This window comes from Protomyctophum bolini (genome assembly GCF_963924005.1).
Source record: "Protomyctophum bolini genome assembly, chromosome: 7".
Taxonomy (NCBI): Eukaryota; Metazoa; Chordata; class Actinopteri; order Myctophiformes; family Myctophidae; genus Protomyctophum; species Protomyctophum bolini.
Window position 1 is genome coordinate 19402001 of NC_137868.1, and position 22261 is coordinate 19424261.

At 44.0% G+C, this 22261-nt stretch overlaps 1 protein-coding gene across 1 annotated transcript in view; it reads right to left on the reverse strand.

Annotated features, from left to right (window-relative positions):
- Positions 1-2553: 2553 nt before the first annotated feature.
- grik2 (glutamate receptor, ionotropic, kainate 2) overlaps positions 2554-22261 on the reverse strand; it is a 171162-nt gene continuing 151454 nt past the window's right edge. The window contains exons 14-16 of the mRNA XM_080769215.1: positions 20055-20280; positions 12701-12951; positions 2554-2749 (exon numbers count right to left, since the gene is read on the reverse strand). Coding sequence (XP_080625341.1) covers positions 2585-2749; positions 12701-12951; positions 20055-20280 — 642 coding nt within the window. The 3' untranslated portion in view covers positions 2554-2584. The remainder of the gene's footprint in view (positions 2750-12700; positions 12952-20054; positions 20281-22261) is intronic.

Here is a 22261-nt window from a genome sequence, read left to right on the forward strand (position 1 = left end):
TAGTGGCCTGACATCAGCCCATGGGGATGTGTTGTGTCTGGCCTGACATCAGCCCATGGGGATGTGTTGGGTCTGGCATGACATCAGCCCATGGGGATGTGTTGGGTCTGGCCTGACATCAGCCCATGGGGATGTGTTGGGTCTGGCCTGACATCAGCCCATGGGGATGTGTTGGGTCTGGCCTGACATCAGCCCATGGGGATGTGTTGGGTCTGGCCTGACATCAGCCCATGGGGATGTGTTGGGTCTAGTGGCCTGACATCAGCCCATGGGGATGTGTTGGGTCTGGCCTGACATCAGCCCATGGGGATGTGTTGGGTCTAGTGGCCTGACATCAGCCCATGGGGATGTGTTGGGTCTAGTGGCCTGACATCAGCCCATGGGGATGTGTTGTGTCTGGCCTGACATCAGCCCATGGGGATGTGTTGGGTCTGGTCTGACATCAGCCCATGGGGATGTGTTGGGTCTAGTGGCCTGACATCAGCCCATGGGGATGTGTTGGGTCTAGTGGCCTGACATCAGCCCATGGGGATGTGTTGGGTCTAGTGGCCTGACATCAGCCCATGGGGATTTGTTGGGTCTGACTCTGGCCATACATCAGCCCATGGGGATGTGTTGGGTCTTTTGGGAGAACCTCCTGAACTACCACAAACACACAACCTGGCCTGAAATCCCTCTGCCATGAATGACACCCACAGTGGAGTGTATTTGTGTGTGTGTGTGTGTGTGTGTGTGTGTGTGTGTGTGTGTGTGCGCGTGTGTGTGCGCGTGCGTGTCTGCGTTATCTGTGTTGATAAAAAGTATTACAAAATGTTTGATTCTCTTCGTACAAAAACACCTTTTCATAGAAATTGCATTTGCACAAGTAAATGTGAGGAGTTTTGATACTAAATAAAGAGCCACACAGGAGTACAAAACAGAATATCGGAGACTCGACATTGAGCAAAACGAAATAAAATTTTGACGAAAACAAAATAAAGTCAAATAAAACTGGCTACCCCCTCTGAACGTAAAGTGAGGCGCATCCACTGCTGTTGTGAAAATCCAGTAATTGAAAAATATAAATAAAGGAATTCATAAATAAAACAATAAATATTGGAATAAATAGAGTCCATTTGTGAGTTGTGTGATAGCTGTGAATTTTGTCGCCGGTGAGCCACGCCCAGATTCCTTAAACGCATCTACAGGATTCCTTCATGTAACATTAAGGGTGTATATCGTCATAAAACCCCCTTTACGTGACAACTTGACAGCTTGCTGATGTGCAAACAGTCATTTTACTATTATTGCCCCTACCCCTGTAATCTCTCCTGCTTGTCAATAGTGTATGTCTCTATATAATCTGACTGAAAAATACCGTCTCCCTTGATATCCCCCCCAACCGCCCCACCCACACATCCCACATCAAAGATTAAAAGTGTTAGTACTCTGAAACACAAATAAATGAAAACACTTATTGCCTGATGGATGATATACAGTATATCAATTCCGGACGCTGATCAATATTGTATGTGATTTAAGCAATGCCTCTCTGTACATTTTGGGAACCGTGGATCTCGCCGCTGTGTTTTAGTTTTGTTTCGTTTTAATGTTTTTCTTTCTTATAGGGCACTGGGTTTCCTTTGGAACTGGATGGTCGAGCCCATCTGGTCTTTCTATTCACACGGCAGCTGAAATAAACAACACAGACGTATCCTTCTCCTGCCTGCTTCCTCACTACTGCCTCTGTGTGTTCATTCCTAATCTGTGAGTGGGTCGCAGCCTCGCCGTGGTACTCAAGCAGTCTCTGTGGTCTGTGCGGTGGAAAGATTGGTTGAGTAGCAGTTGAGAGACGATGCTTCCAAATCTTACTTAACCCATTCGGACCGGGATACATATAGTATGTGTTCTTATACCTTTCAATACGGTAACGCAGCGTCGTTCATTGTGGAATCTCTAAAAGCCTCATTTATACGTCACCATAAGTTGGACCCCGAAAGTAGCAGATCTGCAAACTCACAGCGCATCTCGAATGAGACGTGCTGCAAGCTTGCAGATCTGCTACTTTCCCACATAGGATGTGTATAAACGAGGCATTAGGATTAGTAGGCATGTTTAAGCTCATCCTCGGGTCGTAATGGGTTAAATACTCACTCAGAAGGAAACCTCTGATTTCCGCCTGCCCCATAGTGTGTTCTCTCTCTATCGCCCCTTAAATCCCTTTCCCTGGTCCCACCCCCGATCTCTGAGTCCTGGGTCTGTCTCTATTTGACAAAAATTCTGGCACCACTTGGTTCGCTCGTTCCCCCAAGGTGGTAAAGGATAATGAGGTATCTCACTTAAAAATTGCACCCAGGTTCAAGTTATTTCCACAGGAAACATTGTTCGACCTCTTTTCCGGTAGCTAATGTTTAAGAAACAGCGATGACAGTCCATCAATGCTCCCCTCCCTCCCTCCCTCCCTCCCGTATAACCCATGTGTCACAACCAGCCCCACCCCCCAGCCCCCTTCTCCCTTCTTATTACCGGTGTCTCAACACGGTCTCCTGACCACAGAGGAGAGAGAGTGCGTGATTGTGAGTCCCAGCATTTTTTCCCCCTCTTTTTAGGCCATGGTCTCTTTCCCTGGCAGTCTGCGGTCGTTGAAGGTGTGCATGTTGATGACCTCCTCGGTTTTGACCATGACGGGCGTCTGAGGCTTGTGTTTGAGCCTGCGCTGGCACTTGAGGGACACGCGCAGCTCGTCCACCATGGCGCTGCAGAAGGACCTCTGTGACGGGGAGGGGGGGGAAGAGAGAGAGAGGGGGGAGAGTGAGGGGGGAAGGAAGGAGGGAGGGGTAGAGAAAGAGAATGGGTTTCAGACCGCCTTGCTGATTGGTTACAGGCAGCAGAACAACCCATGTCTGATGTCTCCACCCCGGGGGGGCAGACTCTTATTGGGCCGCGGCCCAGAGCCTCCCCCCACAGGGGACTGCAGGGTGACACAGTAACACTGGACTGGTGAGAGTATAGGGGGGTGCCAGTAGGGTCGGGATCCGGAACCGGACGAACCGGATCCAATGCTGAGTGAGGAACCCGGTTTATATCACAGCTTGTTATGTGGACTCTTGTGGCATTTACAACCAGTGGTTCTCAAACTTTTATACATTTCACTGGACCACCATATAACTCTGAGAGTGCCATTTGGAACACCCAACAGGATCGCTAAAGGGATCCCAACCCTATAGGTGCCAGCAAAAAGGATAGCAAGGGACCGTGGGGAAAACTCAGGGGTGAGGGAAACTGGATCAGGGGAGGGGGGGGGGGGAGTGTACAGTACAATCCCTGAGTGTATACAGTGTGTACAAATGGAACCATTTGCACAGTCTTCAGAGATACATTAGCAAGGCTTTTGCAGCGTACGGTAATACTAGGCATTATAGGCAAAGATATGAAACAGTGGGAATATCCGGAACGTATGAATACATTACTGGCTACCTTTCGTGTTCGGGAGAGCTTTCATACACATACAGTATGATGTTGCTGATCTGTAACAGATCTCGTTCTGAAATTGGAAATATCAACTGTTGTCAGGGCCGATCTTTTGCATACCACACAAAAGTATTTTAAGATGCAAGACCTTGCTGGATATGAGTGATTGCATTACAGAAGCTATTAAATTAATGATGGTTGGTTGTTATAATAAAATAACCAACAATGACTAATTATGTCATATTATGCAAGTTTTATTCCTTGTTTATTGATGTTCTGTTTTATTTTAATGATTTGTATTGATTTTTTCGTTTGCTGCCCTTTGTAATGAAGCTCTTTGTAACTGGCTTCATCTCTTGATAACGTCACATATACAGTACCAAAATACAGTAGCGTTGGGGAAAGGCATGAATGTGGCTTCTGTTTGTAACATGGATCTTCCTTCATTAAAAGGGGCCCCACCCAACCCACTCCTGGATTTAACTGGTATGGTTGTGAGCTGGTGAGGATGTGAATGGATGGTGCTTCTAGGGAATAGATAAGGAGGTGAACAGGGAGTAAGGTATTGAGGCAAATCTGTACTCGGTGCTAGAATGATAATGAAGTTCCTACAAGACAGACAGACAGACAGACAGACAGACAGACAGACAGATACATACATAGTACATACTTTTACAAAACATATACATAGCAATACATACACAATATGCACATACATGCTATGTAATGCACGCACACAGACACAGACACACAGACACAGACACACACAGACACACACAGACACACAGACACACACACACCAGCAATACGGTGTATTTCCCCGTCCCCTTGTGCTTGCTCCACAGAGCAGCATGACTTATTGATGCGTGTTGCATCTCGTCTGACTCAGATCCATGGTGTTTATGCATGGCCAATTAAACTGCTGCTTCTTTCTCCACTAGTTCTCTCATAAGCTACTCTGGCATCTGCAAATATTGTGTTATTAAAATAATCCCATCATATGGCTTACACCAGTGGTTCTCAAACGTTTTCAATTTCACAGAACCTCTCTTGAGTTCACAATGAATGTTTTAGTGAATTTCTTGTGCATTTGTTAATTAAGTAGCCTTTTCCTTTATGTCTTGTCTGTGCAGACATACATTGTACATTGAATTCACAGTCCAATGCACCATTATTTGGGTGTAATCATATGATGTTATAGTGCCTTGAATGAACATTTTTCCGAGGTTATACCCCCAAAATAATCAAGCTGTCTCCCTAGCTAGTGGCACCTGTCTCATAGCTCACGGCACAGCCACTGATTGTCAGAACCACTCCGACCAACAGGCTTTTCATGGCTATTGATTTTCCTCCGTGAAATTGAATGGCACACAATGTTTTACCAGTAACGACCATAAAAGCGCCAGGCTTTGGTGGACAAGACGATCTCTCTCTCTCTATGGTTGCCTGTTGGTGTCATGTGCTGATTGATGGCTGCTGTTTAGTGTCATTGGATTACAGAGGTTTTATGACTCCCACAAACCTGCAGCTGTACAGCTGCACTGCACTCTGGGACGGCTCAGGAGTGCAAGAGACAGAGAGAGAGAGAGAGAGAGAGAACTACCCACGCAAAAATGGTGGGATTGTAAATCTGACACTTTACTGCCACTTTCCTCGATTGTGTAGTCGAATTAAGTCCAATACATTTTTGGAGGTTCCTGCCCTGTTGCGAACCACCAATGTTTGCATTAGAGCTCTGGTCTTAATCACAGGATAAGATGCTGTGATGCATGCCTGAGGCATGGCTGCGGTGTGGTCTTTGCAGTCTCTCAGTCCCAGTGGGCCATAATTGAGTGGCTATTTTGTGGTTTAGGGCTGATCTGTGGTTTATTGTCATCAGATTTGTGTGTGTGTGTGTGTGTGTGTGTGTATGTGTGTGTGTGTGTGTGTGTGTGCACACGCGCGTATAGTGTCTAGGTGCTTATGCTTATACATAGCATATACATCAAGACTGAAGTGCGTGTGCGTGTGTGCGTGTGCGTGTATGTGTGTAGCGTCTAGGTGCTTATGCTTATAGCATACTAGACCTGTACGTGCCCGTCGCAGTCGGCCACCGGCCTACTTGGGAACGATGCAACTTGGGAACCTAATGATATACATTGCCTTAGCACCCGTTTTAACTGTCAGCCGGTGTCCCACATGGAGATCTGTGTATGTGCCTGTGTGTGAAGACTGGCAATCAATTCAGCCCACTGGCAGAGCCTGATTGGTTGAGGCAGAGGCTTGAAATTGCACAGGTGAAAGGAGTTGGCCTCATTAGGCCCACTGGCACAGCTTGGCCCAGGGGAAAGGAGTTGGCCTCATTAGGCAGAGCCTGACCAGAGCCTTTTGTGGTGGTTCTGGAGAACCATGGGTCCGACTGACTTGATACCTGGCACTGCACTCCCTGTGGGGGTGTGGAACGCGTGTGTCGAATGTGAAGTCGGTGGGTCAAACGGTTCTCTAGTTACGTGCATTACAACTGTATACACACGTACGCACGCACACACACACACACACACGTACGCAGAGACGTGGCGCATTATATAGTAGATAAAGACTGGTGTGTGTGTGTGTGTGTGTGTGTGTGTGTGTGTGTGTGTGTGTGTGTGTGTGTGTGTGCCCGCACATGCTTGAGTGTGAGAGTGTGCACATGCAAATGTGTGCATGTGGGTGCGTGCGTTTAGTTCTACTTCAATACATCTCAGAAGAGGCAAATATTGTACTTTTACTCCACTACAATTCATTGAAAACTTTAGTTATTAGCTATACTTTGATTTTGATTAATATTACAAGGATTACTCACCGACACTTTGAGTGGGGTGACAGGTCTGGCTCTGCCAGCTCACAGGCGCACCTGCAGCACATTGTATTAATTAAATGAAGGACAGGTGCTGTGTACCGTATATAAGGAAGCTAATGCGCTTGTGTTCTTTGTTGCAGTGAGAGGCTGGGTCCAGACAGAGCCACACACAAGTCCTCAGAGCCAGACCTGTCACCCCACTCACAGTGGGCAGCACAGTGGGCAGCACCTAGATCACAATCTGCTTTTCTCAAAGGATACTATTATTTTATACATTTGAAAACCTTCTGCATAATGAGTGCATTCTACTTTCGGTAATTTAAGTACATTTTGATACCAAAATGCGTGTGTGTGTGTGTCGTGTGTGTGTGTGTGCGCGGCGCGCACTGTGCAGTGGGAGCGATGCATGGGGGTCCTCACACACGGCAGGTGGTCCCTGTTCCCCCGAGAGCCCTGGTGGTAACCCCGTGGCAGCGGGCCCCCCAGCAGCAGCAGCAGCAGCAGGCGGCAGGAAGAGAGGGAAGAGCAGCAGGAGCAAGAGGAGCGGGAGGAGGAGGATTGGGAGGAGGAAGCGTAGAAGCAGCTAAGGGAAGGGGGGGGGGGGGGGGGGGCATGAGGGGGAGTGGGGGGGAGAGAGGGGAGGGTATGGTCAGGAGGAGAAGAAGGAGGGGGAGGGGGGAGAGAGGGGAGGGTATGGTCAGGAGGAGAAGAAGGAGGGGGAGAGGGGAGGGTATGGTCAGGAGGAGAAGAAGGAGGGGGAGAGGGGAGGGTATGGTCAGGAGGAGAAGAAGGAAGGGGAGGGGGGAGAGAGGGGAGGGTATGGTCAGGAGGAGAAGAAGGAGGGGGAGGGGGGAGAGAGGGGAGGGTATGGTCAGGAGGAGAAGAAGGAGGGGGAGGGCAGGACAAACCATGGTAATCATGGGAGTTTGACATGTCGGGGATGGAGGAGGTGACAGTACAACAATGTCCCGCCGGGTCCTTCGCGAGAGCTCTTGTCATGTTGTTGTTGTTGTTGCTTTTTTTAGTTGTTGTCCAGAATCAATGTTGTTGCTGGTCTCAATCTGTGACGGCTTTTTGTCGCAAAATTCACGGACACGCGAGGCTTTGTTTTGTATACGGGCAGAAATCCAAATGGTTCAGGACAAATTGTGGACATGGTTTGAGTGTATAACAGTGACATTGCAATTCAACTGATGCTCAAAAGATATTCATGTCAACCACTGTAGCTCCTGGAAGGCTGCCTTTCAGTGTAGCTATTAACCACTTGAGCCCTTCAAAATTTGGAATTTTTTGGAAAATGTTCAAATTAATCTAGCCTATAATGACATGCCCGAAATAGGGTGGAAGTGGTCAAAATATGTGATCATACAGTATGAGTGAAGGCAGGTGTTATCATTACATCAGAATGAAAAAGCCACCATGAAAGATTGGAGATGAAAGAGAAATAAATACAAAACAATAATGAAAATGTATAAAATGAATAGCAACCATGTGTGGATGACTCAAAATGACAAGCCTGCAGCAGCCTATATTTTGCAAACTTATCAAATGTTTATTGATAATCTTTAATAAACTTTTTTTTAAACAAGTATACGGCAGCTTAATCTAACAAATGTACTTTTCTGAGATCGGAAATGCAGTAATCTCAAAAACAGACATTTTAAGACATTAACACATCTATTTGGACTGGATTAAAGACACTATTAACAGGACCTCTATCCATTGTACGAGAGGGTGTATGGCTCATCCCATTATATCAACGCCATGCTGCAGTTTTTTGCTCTCTTTCTAATGTTACAAAACAGAAGTAATTATAAAATGCAAATTGCCGGGTGTGCGCTATCAAGCATGTGAAACACAACAAAGAGATGCTTAGCACCACATTTTTCAAGTTGACACTTTCAGCATCATGGTATAAGAAAACAACCCAGTGCCATAAAAAGTAGGTGGTAGTCAATTATGTGAAAGGCCCGGAGCAATGAAACAAAATATATGGCTGACTTTCACAGATTAGCCTAATGACAATTTGCATTTGCATTGGACTGTGTGTGTGTGGTCCGTATCGCTGCACATTTTCCTTCTTTTTTGTTCACATACATATTATTGTTGCTGTCGGGCAGAAACATGTATCTCCATATTTGTCCATAAATTAATTCCCTGTGTTATTACTTTGTCATAATTACATTCTCGTCAAAAGTATAGCACAAAATAGCTGTCATGAGCTTGTCGATGTGCTATTTTTGCACATTTTGAAGCTTTAGAAAAACCTCACATATGCCTAAAATACTAAAGTTGAAAGATGTTAAGTCTGTCTGTGGTTTTTATGAATATTTTACCATTTAAAAGTACTTACAAGAACGTATGACTAAATAATAACTTTCTTTTGTCTTTTCCTGAAATGTAACATTCTTGGACATACAGTAAAAGGTTTCCGCCCGACGCGATGATATGAATGTACAAAATAATACAGATCTATTTCAGCAGGCCCTTGCGTTTTGTTCTCGACTGAGTCACCTAATTCTGAAATTTTGGATGCATCCCTGTACAGAGTAAATCGGTGACATTGTGCGTGTGTGTGTGTGTGTGTGTGTGTGTGCGTGTGTGTGCATGTGTGTGTGTGTGTGGGGGGGGTGCATGATGCCTCATGCTCTTAATTGACGGCATTTCAGCGGCACAGTAGTGCCATTTGCAAAATGGGGGAAAAGTGCTTACAATACAGTGCTTCTAAATAGACATCTCAGAAGTGGTTTATTTATAGACTATCTGAAAGCTCTTTTCCACTACAAAGGATAAAACCAGAACCTTCCACAACCAATCCCAAGTTCTGGGATTTTTCTTTACAATTCCATTACAACCACGACCACCACCAAAGGAGGAGGTAGGCCTATACCTCATGTTGCAATTAACCAAAAGTCAAAATATCTACAAGCTCACAACGCTACGCAACACAACATGTAGCGGGTTTGTAGATTGGCTATTTTCGAAGACTTGAAAGTCGAACCCAGAACTTCCTATAGAACTCAGGGGTTAGTAGTAACAGCACCTCCTGAGTATGGGGTCCAAATGACGTTCTGAGAACCTTATCTGAAAACGGGAGGTCATTGGAGGGGTTCCGAGGGGGTCACAGCTAAATCATATTAACCACTTTATCCATTTACAGCTATTCAAAAATAGCAGATGTATGACCTCAGAGCTCGTACATCTTCTCTCAGAGATTGTGAATGTTCTTTTCTCGGGCGTCCCTGGAGCGAAACATTTTCAGATTTTGTCAATTTGGGGATCCATGACATGAAAAAGTTTGAGAAAGACTGCCATGTGGAAATACACCCATACCTACAGGATATGTTTTATGGCACGACATGGTTGGTTTAGTTCTTGTAGTGGAAAAGAGCCTTAGGTCTTCTCAAAGACCTGCATCATGGTCAGTGTTGCCATGTCAGGAATCTTTTTTTCAGTAAAGACACTTAAACTATAGTCATTGCTGGTTACAGTTTGTTTGGGCTTGTTTTTAAAGTGTAGCTGCTTGCTGCAAAAATATATAATAATTGGTTCTGAGACATTTTTCATGTAAAAGACCCCCATAGTATTAGGCATATGTATTTGTCTGCCGACCACCATCTGAAAATAATTTGTGCCAGAGACCCCCATACAAGATTTGTGTTAAAATGACGTAAGAGCAGATCTACAAGCCTACAAAACATTGCATGGCGATGAGTTGCAAGCTTGTATATCGGCTATTTTCAAATAGCAGAGGCATATAGCTTTTAAGTGCTCATGTGGCCTGCAGTCGCTTCTTTTGGGCTTGTTTTCATATAGACCTGGCCGCTTTGTCTTGTCGCAAAGATCTGGCAACACTGATCATGGTACAATCAATGTGTGACAGTGATATGTGTATCCACTGTCGCTCTCCTCTAATGAATACTCTTCAACCATAATGAATAAAGCTTTTGGGGAAGAGGCGAAATGGTAAGGAGGGTTGTGAAAATGCTTACGGAAGTGCGTGTATCACTCTCTATTATTTCTTATCGTTTGTGTCTGCTTCACCAGCCTCTGTTATTGCCTGCCTTGCACACTAATGCCTGAGTGATGCTGCGTTCACACACAGGCAGATGCAAAAGATACAAAGATGCAAAGCTACACAGCGTATTTGTAGCTTCGTACCTAAGTTTAAACCTGCTCTACGTTATTGTAGCTTTGTAGCTTTTGCAGCAGCTACAAACGACAGGATCTTTGTATCCTCATGCCACTGGCTTTCAATAAAAATGAACTGTATCTGACTATTTCTGCTTCTGCCCGTGTGGATGCAGCATTATACGTACTTCATTTCGTGGCATTGTTGCACACCAGAACTAGCAAAACTACAAGTGCACAACATGATGCGCTGCAACGTGTGGTGACTTGTGAGTTGCTTGTTTTTGGTGTCGGAAATGGAACGCAACCGAAATAAACCAGGCACTACAGTTAAGGAAGATAACAGACTACGTGCAACTGAATGATAGCAACTGGACAAGGAAACCACCGTCGCTGTTACCAGTTACAATCACTGATAAATAACAACAGTTACACAATGACTTCTGTAGAAAGAAAATTCTAAAGCAATTACTTGCTTAGAGGAGAAATTACTTCTAGATTGTGAGAGTCCAGCACCATTTCACTCGAGGGTCATGTATCTTGAAATAGTGTTTCTATTTCTGTATGCTAACAATACCTAAAATACATGGGAAATGATAGTGACTTAATTTAATATTATTTTCTGGATTTATACTTTGTTGCGTGATATTACTGATAAATATATTTTACAAGGAAATCAGTAGTAATGAACTGAGTTAGTAATGACAACTCAGTTTTGTAAGATATATGAAATATAGTTGATATTTTCTACATTCTTTCAGCTTCAACACACCATTATTAATAGGCACAAGCTCACATTGTGTGTGTGTGTGTGTGTGTGTGTGTGTGTGTGTGTGTGTGTGTGTGTGTGTGTGTGTGTGTGTGTGTGTGTGTGTGTGTGTGTGTGTGTGTGTGTGTGTGTGTGTGTGTGTGTGTGTGTGTGTGTGTGTGTGTTTTGTGCGTGTTTGCATGTACGGCATATTGTGATATTGAATGAATGAAAAGCGTCTTTTTTGACTGAGTTGAAAGACATTCTGTGATCAATGGAAGGTTTTGCAGTCAGCTGTTAATGACCGTTCCTGTGGAGTCGAACCTAACAGGGGACTTGGAGTGGGAATTGTGGGTTATTCTGTCCGAAGATGATTAGAGTATGAAAGCACTAGGTTTAGGTTAAACCATTAGAGTTAGTTATTTGTTCAGTTGATTCCAAACTGTAATAATTGCTCACAGGATGAATGTCCCTAGATGGATATGAAGATGTATGTACTGTAAGTATCTTGTTGTAAACCAAAAAGAAAAGCTCTAATCAAAGCATACGTGACTTGTGTTCTGTAGTTGCCCAGATCTAGAACGGTATCTGGAGTGGAATGTGATTCGTTTTAAGGGCGTGGGTCATGCATTAGAGAACAAACCTTATTGTTCCACATGTGCCTACTGTATACGCAGGTTTCAGTAAACCTACTGTATGGTCCCAACCATGCACCATTTGCCAACAATCCAAACATTGTGCAAGTGCCCACTGAGGTTAGTGATAGTGTCCATTCACTCTATAGTCTCAGAATACCGGTCGTATAATATCGGGCATTTCTAGAGCATCTTAATTTACAATACAAAAAGTCTCTTGAGTTTTTCTTGAGGTCATTTTGGATGGTGGTTAAAGTCTAGCCCGGGTCCGTGGTGACAGCAGAAATCCTCACTTTTCTTTTCTTGTTGTCGCCTGTCGGCCTAAATGAGTAAATGCAAAGAAACCAACCCTTATCTTATTGGTTATTATAATGGCATGGATGCAATATAAGCTTCAGGAATTGAGCAAACAGATGGTCACTTAAAAATGCAAAGTGATTGAGCCCATGTTTATTTGTCTTGCTTCACATTATGTGAGACAATTTGCTGAGTAAGTATTGCCCACCTACTGCACATTATGGTCCACATACATTTACTGAGTCACTACGTCTGAGGAATGGCATGACATAGTGTAGTACTTGTTTGTGTCTCCTATAGCGATGCGAACCCATTTGTGTGTGTGTGTGTGCAGCATGATGATAACGGCAATACATTATGTGAACTGTGAACTGTGAAATGTAATCGTCTCTGTCGGGTGGAAACCTTTTATACCGTTAAATCCTCTTCAGGATTAAAATTCAAAAACAGCAAAAATAGCAGATCCACAAGCTGAGCTTGTATGATCTTCTACTTTTGATGCTTTTGTAGGATCAAGTTGGGTGCTAATTTACGGGAAAAATAAAATAAAATCAGAATACAGAGATAGGAGGTTTCTGCCCAGACAGCGACGATATACTTCCACAGGCCCCTCCTTACCTTTTCAAGTTGTGCGTTCTGTTTGGACTTGTAGAGGAACTCTCCCACGGCCACGAACACGGACAGGACGAGTCCGGCAGCCAGGACGATGAAGATGCCGCCGATGTTCTGCACCCCCAGGGCGCTGGCCTCCTTGCTCTCCTCCTCCGGACAGCCGTTCCCCCGCCACCATTTCTCCTTCATCATGTGCAACTTGCCCTCCTCCTGAAGCTGCAAAATGGCGATGGTGATCTTGTCTCTGTACGGAGAGCCTGAGGGTTGGAAAAACAACCAGTGTCCAGTTAAAGTCATGGTGAAATAAATGGCTTTTTTGGACATTTTATTTTGACGTTTCAGTCCGAAACGTTGTCTCAACCAATGAGAAGGTCCCATCCCTTCAGGCTATGGAGCGCTAGTCTTATTATGCATATTCAAATATGCAGATATGACAGGCATCATGCCCCACCCACCACCGCTGCTCATCTCATCCTTTCAGGTTTCAGCAAACTGGCCAAATTCCATATCGACTCTGTCGGGTAGAAAACTCATACTGTATGTGCAAAACTGTTACTTCTCTGGATTCAAATTCATAAGTATCATAAGTACCAGACTGCATCGCTTCGCTTGTAGACCTGCTGTGTGATGGTAAGTGGGGCATTCATTTACGAAAAAAACACAGAGTTAAAATATGACATAGGAGGTTTCTGACAGTGACGATATTGAACAATAGTAGATTCACGGGACTTGTGACATCCCAACTCAGATCTTGAGGAAACACCTATAACTCCATGTGGAAGAACACTCTGGTGGTATAAGTTCTGCACATACTGTAATAATCTGTATATTCAAAGTCATGCCACCAAGAGGAGTTACCGTAATGTGCCAGAACAACCTCCCACCTAGTTTTCCTTTCCTTTAGAGATCATCTCTGCTCAAGGGCCCCTGGTGCTTGACTCACGTATAGTTTAGAAAAACTGGCCCGCACCTTTCAGAAGCATCTGTCATGGTGATCAGCAATGTGACGCACGCTTTGTTCTCGTCATTCATTTCCATCTAAATGCCTTCCCTTTTCGCTTCCACAATGGATCACCAGCCAAAGCGTCTGATAACTTGCCCATTCAGCCTGGTGGCCTTGACACTCGGCCAACTCTGTGGGATCAAAGTGCCATTTTGCCAGCCAGAAACACGAGTAGTGCAGTGTTACTGTATATTTAAATGTAGGCTAGTGTAAAAATGACTGGTTGGTACCAATCTCCCGCCAAGTGAAAGACTTGGCGGGAGACATGAAGTGTTGTGAGCTTGTAGATCAGCTATTTTCAGCAAAGATATTTAATGTAGCTTGGGGGGAAAGAGGACAGGGCCTACTCATAACCCCCTGGGGAACTCCGGTCAACTCAAAGCATTTGTCTTTGCATGAAAGGGTCTGTGCAATTTAACTTTTTGTTAAATGTAGTGACAACTTGTAATCTGGACTTGTGTGCACAGTATGTGTGTCTGGGGGGGGGGCAGTTCATATGTTGTGTTTGTCAGTGATAGGATAGGACAGGATTATATTCATTTGATAGCTGAAAACACCAGACATGTTGTGAGCTGAAGCTTTCCCCACAGAAAACAGAAAAGACACTAGTAGAGCCCTGGGGGACAACCATATGGTGTTTAAGTGTGAAGGAAGAGAGGAGAGTGAAATGACAGGCCACGGTGAATCCAGAATAAGAACTGTGATCTGCCAGTATCAAGGCAGAGTAATGGCACACCAATCCCTAATGCATTTGTCTTTGAACCCCCCAAAATACAGCATGGAAATTCAAATCTGCTGCAATGTCTGCCATTCCGAACGCCTGCATATATTTAGTTCAGCAAAAGCTCCTGCTATCAGACACATCAAACGACTTGTTTTGCATGTTAAAGTCTAGCAATGAGCAGCACCAAAGGAAAGCAAATAGATGTGGGGTGAATGTTTAAAATCATCACATCCTGGGGACTGGGGATATAGGCCTGTAATGTATAATAAATGTCGTTTTTGTGAATACACCCATCATGCTCTGATCTGCACTCTCAGATGAACTGGTCCTCAAGGCTGAAGCCGCCGTTCTGTGCCAAGGCTCTGTCAGATGTCCTCTTTGGTTCCGCCTGTGCCGTCACCTCTCTCTGTCTTAAGACACACGCGGATCGCAGACAGGCGGGTGGGAGGGAGGGATGGCTGCTGTAGCAGCGGTCAGGGTCAAGGCTGTGGAGATGTTTCCGTCACTCGGGCCTCTGTCTCGTTTATGAGGGCAGAGCTAAATGACATGCTATGGGAGTGGACGGCGACAACTGAGGGCAATGGCCGCCTGCTGACTATTGCAAACCACCCCCTCCACACCGCAGCGCATAATGATTAATACAGCCTAATGAAGGCGAATGAAGATTGATGGTAATAAGGGAGAGAGAGAGACAGAGAAAGACGACGGCGGCGCTGGGGTCTCCCGAGACATGATCCGGCCAGAGGATGTAATGGTGTGCTCATGCACGAGCAGGTTGACCTGCAAGTGAAAAGTGGTGGCAGATGTTGGGTGACATGGCATGTCCATGTCACCCTGCATGGGGTGGGGTCTATTGAAAACACGCCGCATGATGTTGTGTACACGCATGAACACCAGTGGCGTACAGTAACTAAGTGCATGTATACTCAAGTACTGTAAGGAAGTAGTACGGAAGCACTGAAGACCACCCCCCCGCCCTCCATCCCCCCAAAGGAGTTATGTTTTTTTAACACAATATTCAGTAAGTTGGACAACATACCTAGTAGTGTGTAGAAAAACAAACAAAAGCATTAATCACAAAGAGAAGGATGACACCATTAGCATCCATAGCCTTCAGGAAACAGAGACTAACACACACAAACAAATATTTAAAATAAATGAACTAAAATTAAAAGGGGTAAAAAAACACCTAAAACTAGAGGTGTAACAGTGTACATAAATATTCAATCTAAACAATTTTGGTACAGCATGTTCATTTTGGTACAACTGTACAGAATGAGTTGGGGGGGGGGATAAAGTAATTTGCATGAGAAACTCTGAAAGAATTTGAGTTCCCACACGGTAGTGCGGCATACACAGGATGCTGTACACACAGAATTCTACAGGGATAGCACACTTGGCCCTTAAGCCCAGCCATCATGTTGTCAGCCGAGAAGAATCCCCCCCCCCCCCCCCCCCCCCCCCACACACACACACACACACACACACACACACACACACAACACTGCTTTCTCTGTGAAATACAACAACAGAGAAAGACAAGTGGATAAGACGAAAGCAACATGCCGCCATTGTTCAGTCACGATCAGGTATGCTGCTGGCAACACATCAAACATGCTAGCCCATTTGAAATGGCATGTGAAAAGCAAGGCTGCCAGAAAAGAAAACATGGAGGAGGGGAGTATCTGTCAAACTCCGCTTGTAATGATTTCCTACAGAAAATGCATAACTACAGTATTGGCCCACGGTTCAAGGCCCTCCCTCATGTTGATGAGGCCCGTCGTGACATAAACTTCAACAGCTTCAACACAAAGTAGTAACCATGGAAGAACAGCTAGGTATTGTGTTCATTTTATTGTGCATAAAATGTATTCATTGCTTAATTTGAAATTATTTGCTGCCTCAGCGTGAGAATTTAATTAGATTTAAGTGATGTTATTAAGTAAGTTATCAATGATGACTTTATCATTAACGTGTCAATACATCTCCACCACCTTCCTGTCAACACGGAAATGTGTCTTCAAGCCTAGTAAGGTGAGGAGGAAACAATCCTATACTTTGCATCTAGTGAAAGAAGAGGTTCTCTTAAAAACAAAAGTATCAGAAAAGCCGAAACCGACATCTAACCAAACCATAATTGTTGTGTTGCTGATATATGCAATTCGCAAAATATGTGAAATTATATCATATTTGATGTTCACATTTGATCATCATACCTTAGTCAGCGTCTATGAAGGGTATATGAATGGTTTTCTCATAATACCTGAAAAACTAACACTAATCCTAAAACTATACTTATGCACTTGTTAAACTAACTAAAGCTAAACTGAAATCAAACACCAAGCAGAAAAACTAAATATAAACTAAAACTAATTTCAAAACTATAATAACTCAAGCAATGTTTGCAAATACAAACAATTCATCTCCCGCTATAGTATTTACAGTGAAAGGAGCTACACCTTTTAGCATTAAATATATTGTTGCCCTACAATACTCCTTCACAGAGTTTGCTGTACTGGGAACCAACAGACGTTGCCAATGAACGGATGCCGTTGCAGTAAACATTCCATTAGTGTGAGCTACGGCCAACAGCTCGGAGGTGAGCTGAGTATGTCCATTACGGAGTCCAGAGGAGTGCCAAAGGCGCTGAGCGCCGTCGCGCCGTCAAGGCCTAGGTACTAATACGGCCTGACAAGTCCTCTCTGTTAAAGTCAATGAGATATATGCTAAATGGGCCCGCTATAAGGGAATACAGGCTGCATATGGTAAAGGCTACTAAAAGGGTAGGATTAGCAATTTAAATGCCTTGTTCTGGCTGCATGTGAATAGCCCATGAGGGAGTAATGATGCTAAACACCCTCTCCTTCAGCATGGGCGGTGTGCACGGTGCACAACCTGGCTGACACCAGCGCCCGCTCTCCTTTCTTTTTCTCAGCTTGCCGCTCGGTTCGCTCTCGCCCTCTCAATCTTTCTCTCTGGCAATCACAGTATACCTCCATGAATAGGAATTTTATATGAATATAAAACAAAAGCGCTGCCACACGACCACTGCCGAAATGCACTACTACAAACAACCAAATAGGCTACACCTCCACCTTCACTACAACTATACACAGTTGCCAACATGTGCATCTGTACACGCGCAGGCACATCGCACGCACACACAGCAAATCACTCAGGAAATACAATCATTCAGAGTAAACACTGCCTCTCTGCAATACTTTTCATACACAGCACAGCAGTCACTCAAATGGCCTTCTTTCACTGACCAGCAGGGAATATGTTCACAAGCTCTGCAAATGACCCATGCAGGCCAATCTCAGACAATCTTCACACACCATGGTGCAGTATATATATATATATATATATATATATGAAGATGCAGCCGCTTCTATTTCACACATTACAATCTCTGACTGTGAGCCTTGCTGGTCCATTTGGAGTTAAATTACAGCTCAGATCATGCTGCTCCCGCTTCTCAAAGTTCTCATACTAGAATGTAGAACTAAAAAGTAGAACACTATGATAAATCCTCACTGTTAATACATGTGGTAACATTGTACTCTCTCTGAGTTACAAATGGATACATTAAAAACTGCAATCCGTAAATTTGACGTCCTACCGGGGATTTGGAGCTTGGCCAGCGGAGCTGGGCTAAATGGTAGGTGTCCTACCCAACATCAGGGCCTAAAATCACTCAATGGAAGTGTAGGGGGAAAACGTACAAACAATGCACATGTGCTAATTGTTGTATATTGTATTAGCACACTCTACCATACAGATTGGATAAAATAAAAATGTATACATTCAAATAAAGAACGGATTGCAGCTATAACACTGAAGGATTTTAATGTGAAGGCTTGCTCCATGGTGCAAAGCCACTTCTTTCGAGCCACAATGGTGCTTTCAAGTACTGTTTGTTACACTGGCATTCACTGAGGCAAGCGTGGTGTTAGAAAGCCGCATTTTGTTGAATTGCATAAACATTACAACGACAACCTTACATTGCACCGTAATGAATTAGATACTAGATAAGAGCAGCATTCGCGCAAGGTCATTGTACTCAGCCATTCGCCTGTTGTGACTCAGAGTGATTTTCTCCCGTCTAACTCAGGTACTTAACTCGAGTTTTTCCTTTTCATTTGTGGGCAGGCCCGCTCGGGGCTTCATGTGTAACAGGATTAAGACAATCTGCCGCTGAGCGCCATAATCAAATCTCGCACCTCCGTGCACAACGCGCAAAGTGTGCCGCCCTCCCTACGCAATGCTTTATTGATGTCACATAGCTCTCCATTCGTCTCCTGACTGGCTGGCCCAAGGGTCTCCTCTCCTGCACATACTGTATTCCTTCCTCCACATGAAACATGAAGGCTTCAGTGACTGAAGACAGTGAGGGCGGACTGCTGCATGTCAACAGCAGGAGCATAGGCAGGCATTTCATAAAACAGCAAAACCTGTTCTCAAATATAGACTCCACCAATGTTGAACTTTGGTTAAACCATGGGTTGCACAGTTACCTGGGCATTATACGGTATAAGTCCAAACACTGTCAATCATCAAGTTCTCACTCACAGTAGCAACCGATGAAGATGATTCATCTTCATCGGTTGCTACTGTGCTCTGTGAGTGAGAACTTGATGTATTATACAGCGATTCCATTCACTCTCACTGTATGGCGAAAGAGCTCTCACAATCACACCTTGAGTGAATAAACTAACACAGAGCAAGATGGATTCGGCCAACATAAAATAAAGCAGTCTCAGTTTATTTCTCAGAAAGTGAAAAGGCTGCATTCATGTTATATTATCCATGATGAGTTCTGTAGCTCCAAAGAAAGTGATCACAGTAAGTGTAATGACAAAAAACACAGCATGACTCGACAATTATTGACAATATATTAAAGCTGGAGTGCCATGATTTTTTTCCACGCTAAAAGATGACCATCAAGTATTATTATTACATGAGGTGGAAGAATGTTTTCCAACAAGTGTACAGTATTTGTTAAAATGACATTTTTATGTGGCCACCAGTTCATTAAGTATGCCTGGTTTGCCTGGTGGGTGGTGATGGGTGGTGAAGGTGATCCACCTGAACTGAAGCTACACCCACATAAGTTGTTGTATAATAAAGGGGGAGGGGTTAGCTTACGCATGTTTCATGATAACTACTTTTATGCATGTGATGTATTGCCATGCTTTTTATTCTTTTTCCATTCCTCATAAACACATGAAAAACTGGGATACAAAAGTCACGACACTCCATCTTTAAGTCACCAACTTTGATGAGGCAGTATTGCATAGTTTAAAAAATATACGGTTTTCTTCAGTTCCTGAAAAATAATATATTTTTAGTTAGGTAGTTTCTTCCGACAGCAGAGATACCGTAATGACAGTGAATAGAATAGCCACTTCCGGTTTCTCGCTCTCAGAGCTGACGCGCGATGTTTTGACTTATATCATGACTTCAATGTTCAACATCACTTTCGTATGCATTAAAAGTGTCAAAGTGAAATACCATTAACCATGTTTTACTGCTACATTCATTTGTACTGTATTGCACACGCACGGTGAGAGCCTCATAACAATTTGTACTGTGGGCGTGCATTACCACAGTGCGACTGCGTTCATAATTACCCATGGGAGTGCCCACGCCGTAGGCCTTGGAGTCGATGAGGCCTCCGATCTGGGTGAGGTTGCAGTTGCGCTGCGTGACAAACTCGATGGTGGTGGACTCCATCAGGAAGGCGTAGTCGGAGGTGAGTACCCGGTGGATGCCGTCGTCGATGTTCTGGACCATCACAGAGTGCCTCCGGCTGCTCATAAACTCCCACATCTTATCGTACGTGGAGATCTTGGTTTTCTAGCAGGAGACACAGGATGGCAGCAGTGTTGATTTTGACAGCAGATGTAGTTTGAGTCATAGTCTTTAAAGAAAAGTTCCATTTAGTTTTAGTCATATTTTAGTCATCTGAAATGTTTTAGTATTAGTCTAGTTTTAGTTGACTAAATACCATACGATTCTAAACCTACAGTTAATTAAGTCTAAGACTAAAATGTATTTGGGAAGGCCGTGATGTCGTAGAATCTACAAGCTCACAACATGTCGCGCTGTGACACGCTCTGAGCTTGTAGAGTGCCTATTTTTGGAGAGTGACACCTGCACACAACCACGCATAAAATTACTTGTCTTATTAGTGCTACTGGATCTCTTCCACCAGTCCCTCCCTATACCATTTTAGTGTAGTTTTTATTTGTTGTTGAAATTGTCAGTATATTTAGTCATAGTTTTAGTCAACCTAGCTACGTTTTTATTTTGTTTTTGTCAGTGAAAAACATTTTTCGTCATAGTTTTAGTAGACAAAATTACAATGAGCACTTGCAATGTACAATATCAGGCCCTCGGGCGATTCAGAATGATTCCTGGTGACCTAGCCTTTCTGGTGACTGATTGAAGAACGTACTGCAACTGATTGCGATTGCAAGGCAATGGAGCATCATGTTGGAGTTTGAAAGTAAGTTCAGTCTGCTCTGCACACTCCCATTGCACAGTGTAAAAATTGTAAACAGCAAATTAGCAGTGGTAAATAATCTTGTTTATGACAGGCATTGAAACCACTGAGGTACGTCTGATGAAATGACTAGCATAGAGTGGCCATGATCACCTCTGGCTGAATACAGGGGTATTACTGGACCTGGTATCATTGACAGGCTGCTGTCAGCAGTTTGACAGGTAATGAATGGATGGGTGGGTTTGTTTTGCTTCAGCGCTTGCTTCAGGTGAGCCAATTGGTCAAACATGTCAGCAGTGCACTCGTCTTGCGATGTGATTGGCTAAAACCCTGTCCTTCCACTGACCTTGCTATGGTTTTATGGTGCATGATTATAGATAGTCTTGTGGATAGACAGACACTGACTGTAGCGCCATTTATTTCATTGCCATTTAAATGTATTTAACAATAAATGTGCAAAGTACAAAGTAAAAAGGTCATTGCGCAAGAAAGTTAACAATGATAGTTCCAGTGGTTTCACAGACTCACATAATTATACCACATTTAGACAGCTCACCTTCTATGCCATAAAAAACAACTGAAAGTAAAAATTTGAGAGAAAGATACAAATAATGCAAATGGGGAGGGGATTACATACTGTACATATAAGTCTAATTGTCATCTGTGTGATGCTGTTACACACATGGGAAAGTTGTCTGTTGTTGGATGCATTTTTATTAAGAATGTGTAATTCAAACCATAGAATGACTAGCATGAAAGAGCACACTGGTATTGATCTCTGTTGCTCATCTATGGTAGATTACATCCATGGCTAGCTGACAAGGTGGCCTGGCTGGATGAGAGACTCCCATGCTGAATTGTTGTCTCAGTTCGCCCCTGAAGACTGTGATGATGTCTAGAAACGAATCCTTGAGCTGCCCCATAGACAGTGAATAATGGGACAACTCATAGAACACTATGGGAGAATCCGTGGTGATTTTACCGGAGTATGTGGGACTATTTCTGTTTCAGTGCTGTGAGCCATATATTCAGATAAAAACCTCATTTTGGATATAATACCTCAAACCAAAGTGCCATGAGCACACAAGGTCAGTGACTAATTCAATGTCAATGTCTCTGGGAGACAGGTTCAGTCTCATCTTGTTTTCCTTTCAACGGGTGCTGCGGCAGAGGAACGAAAGGTTAGCATCTGTTTAAATGCGTTGCACGGCACCCAGACCAAACCGCAGTGTACGCGGCGAGACAAAGACACGCAGTGCACACACACACATCACTCATTTAAATACCGCCGATGTCTTCGCCACTGGCCTCCACCCACTGGTGGAGGCCAGT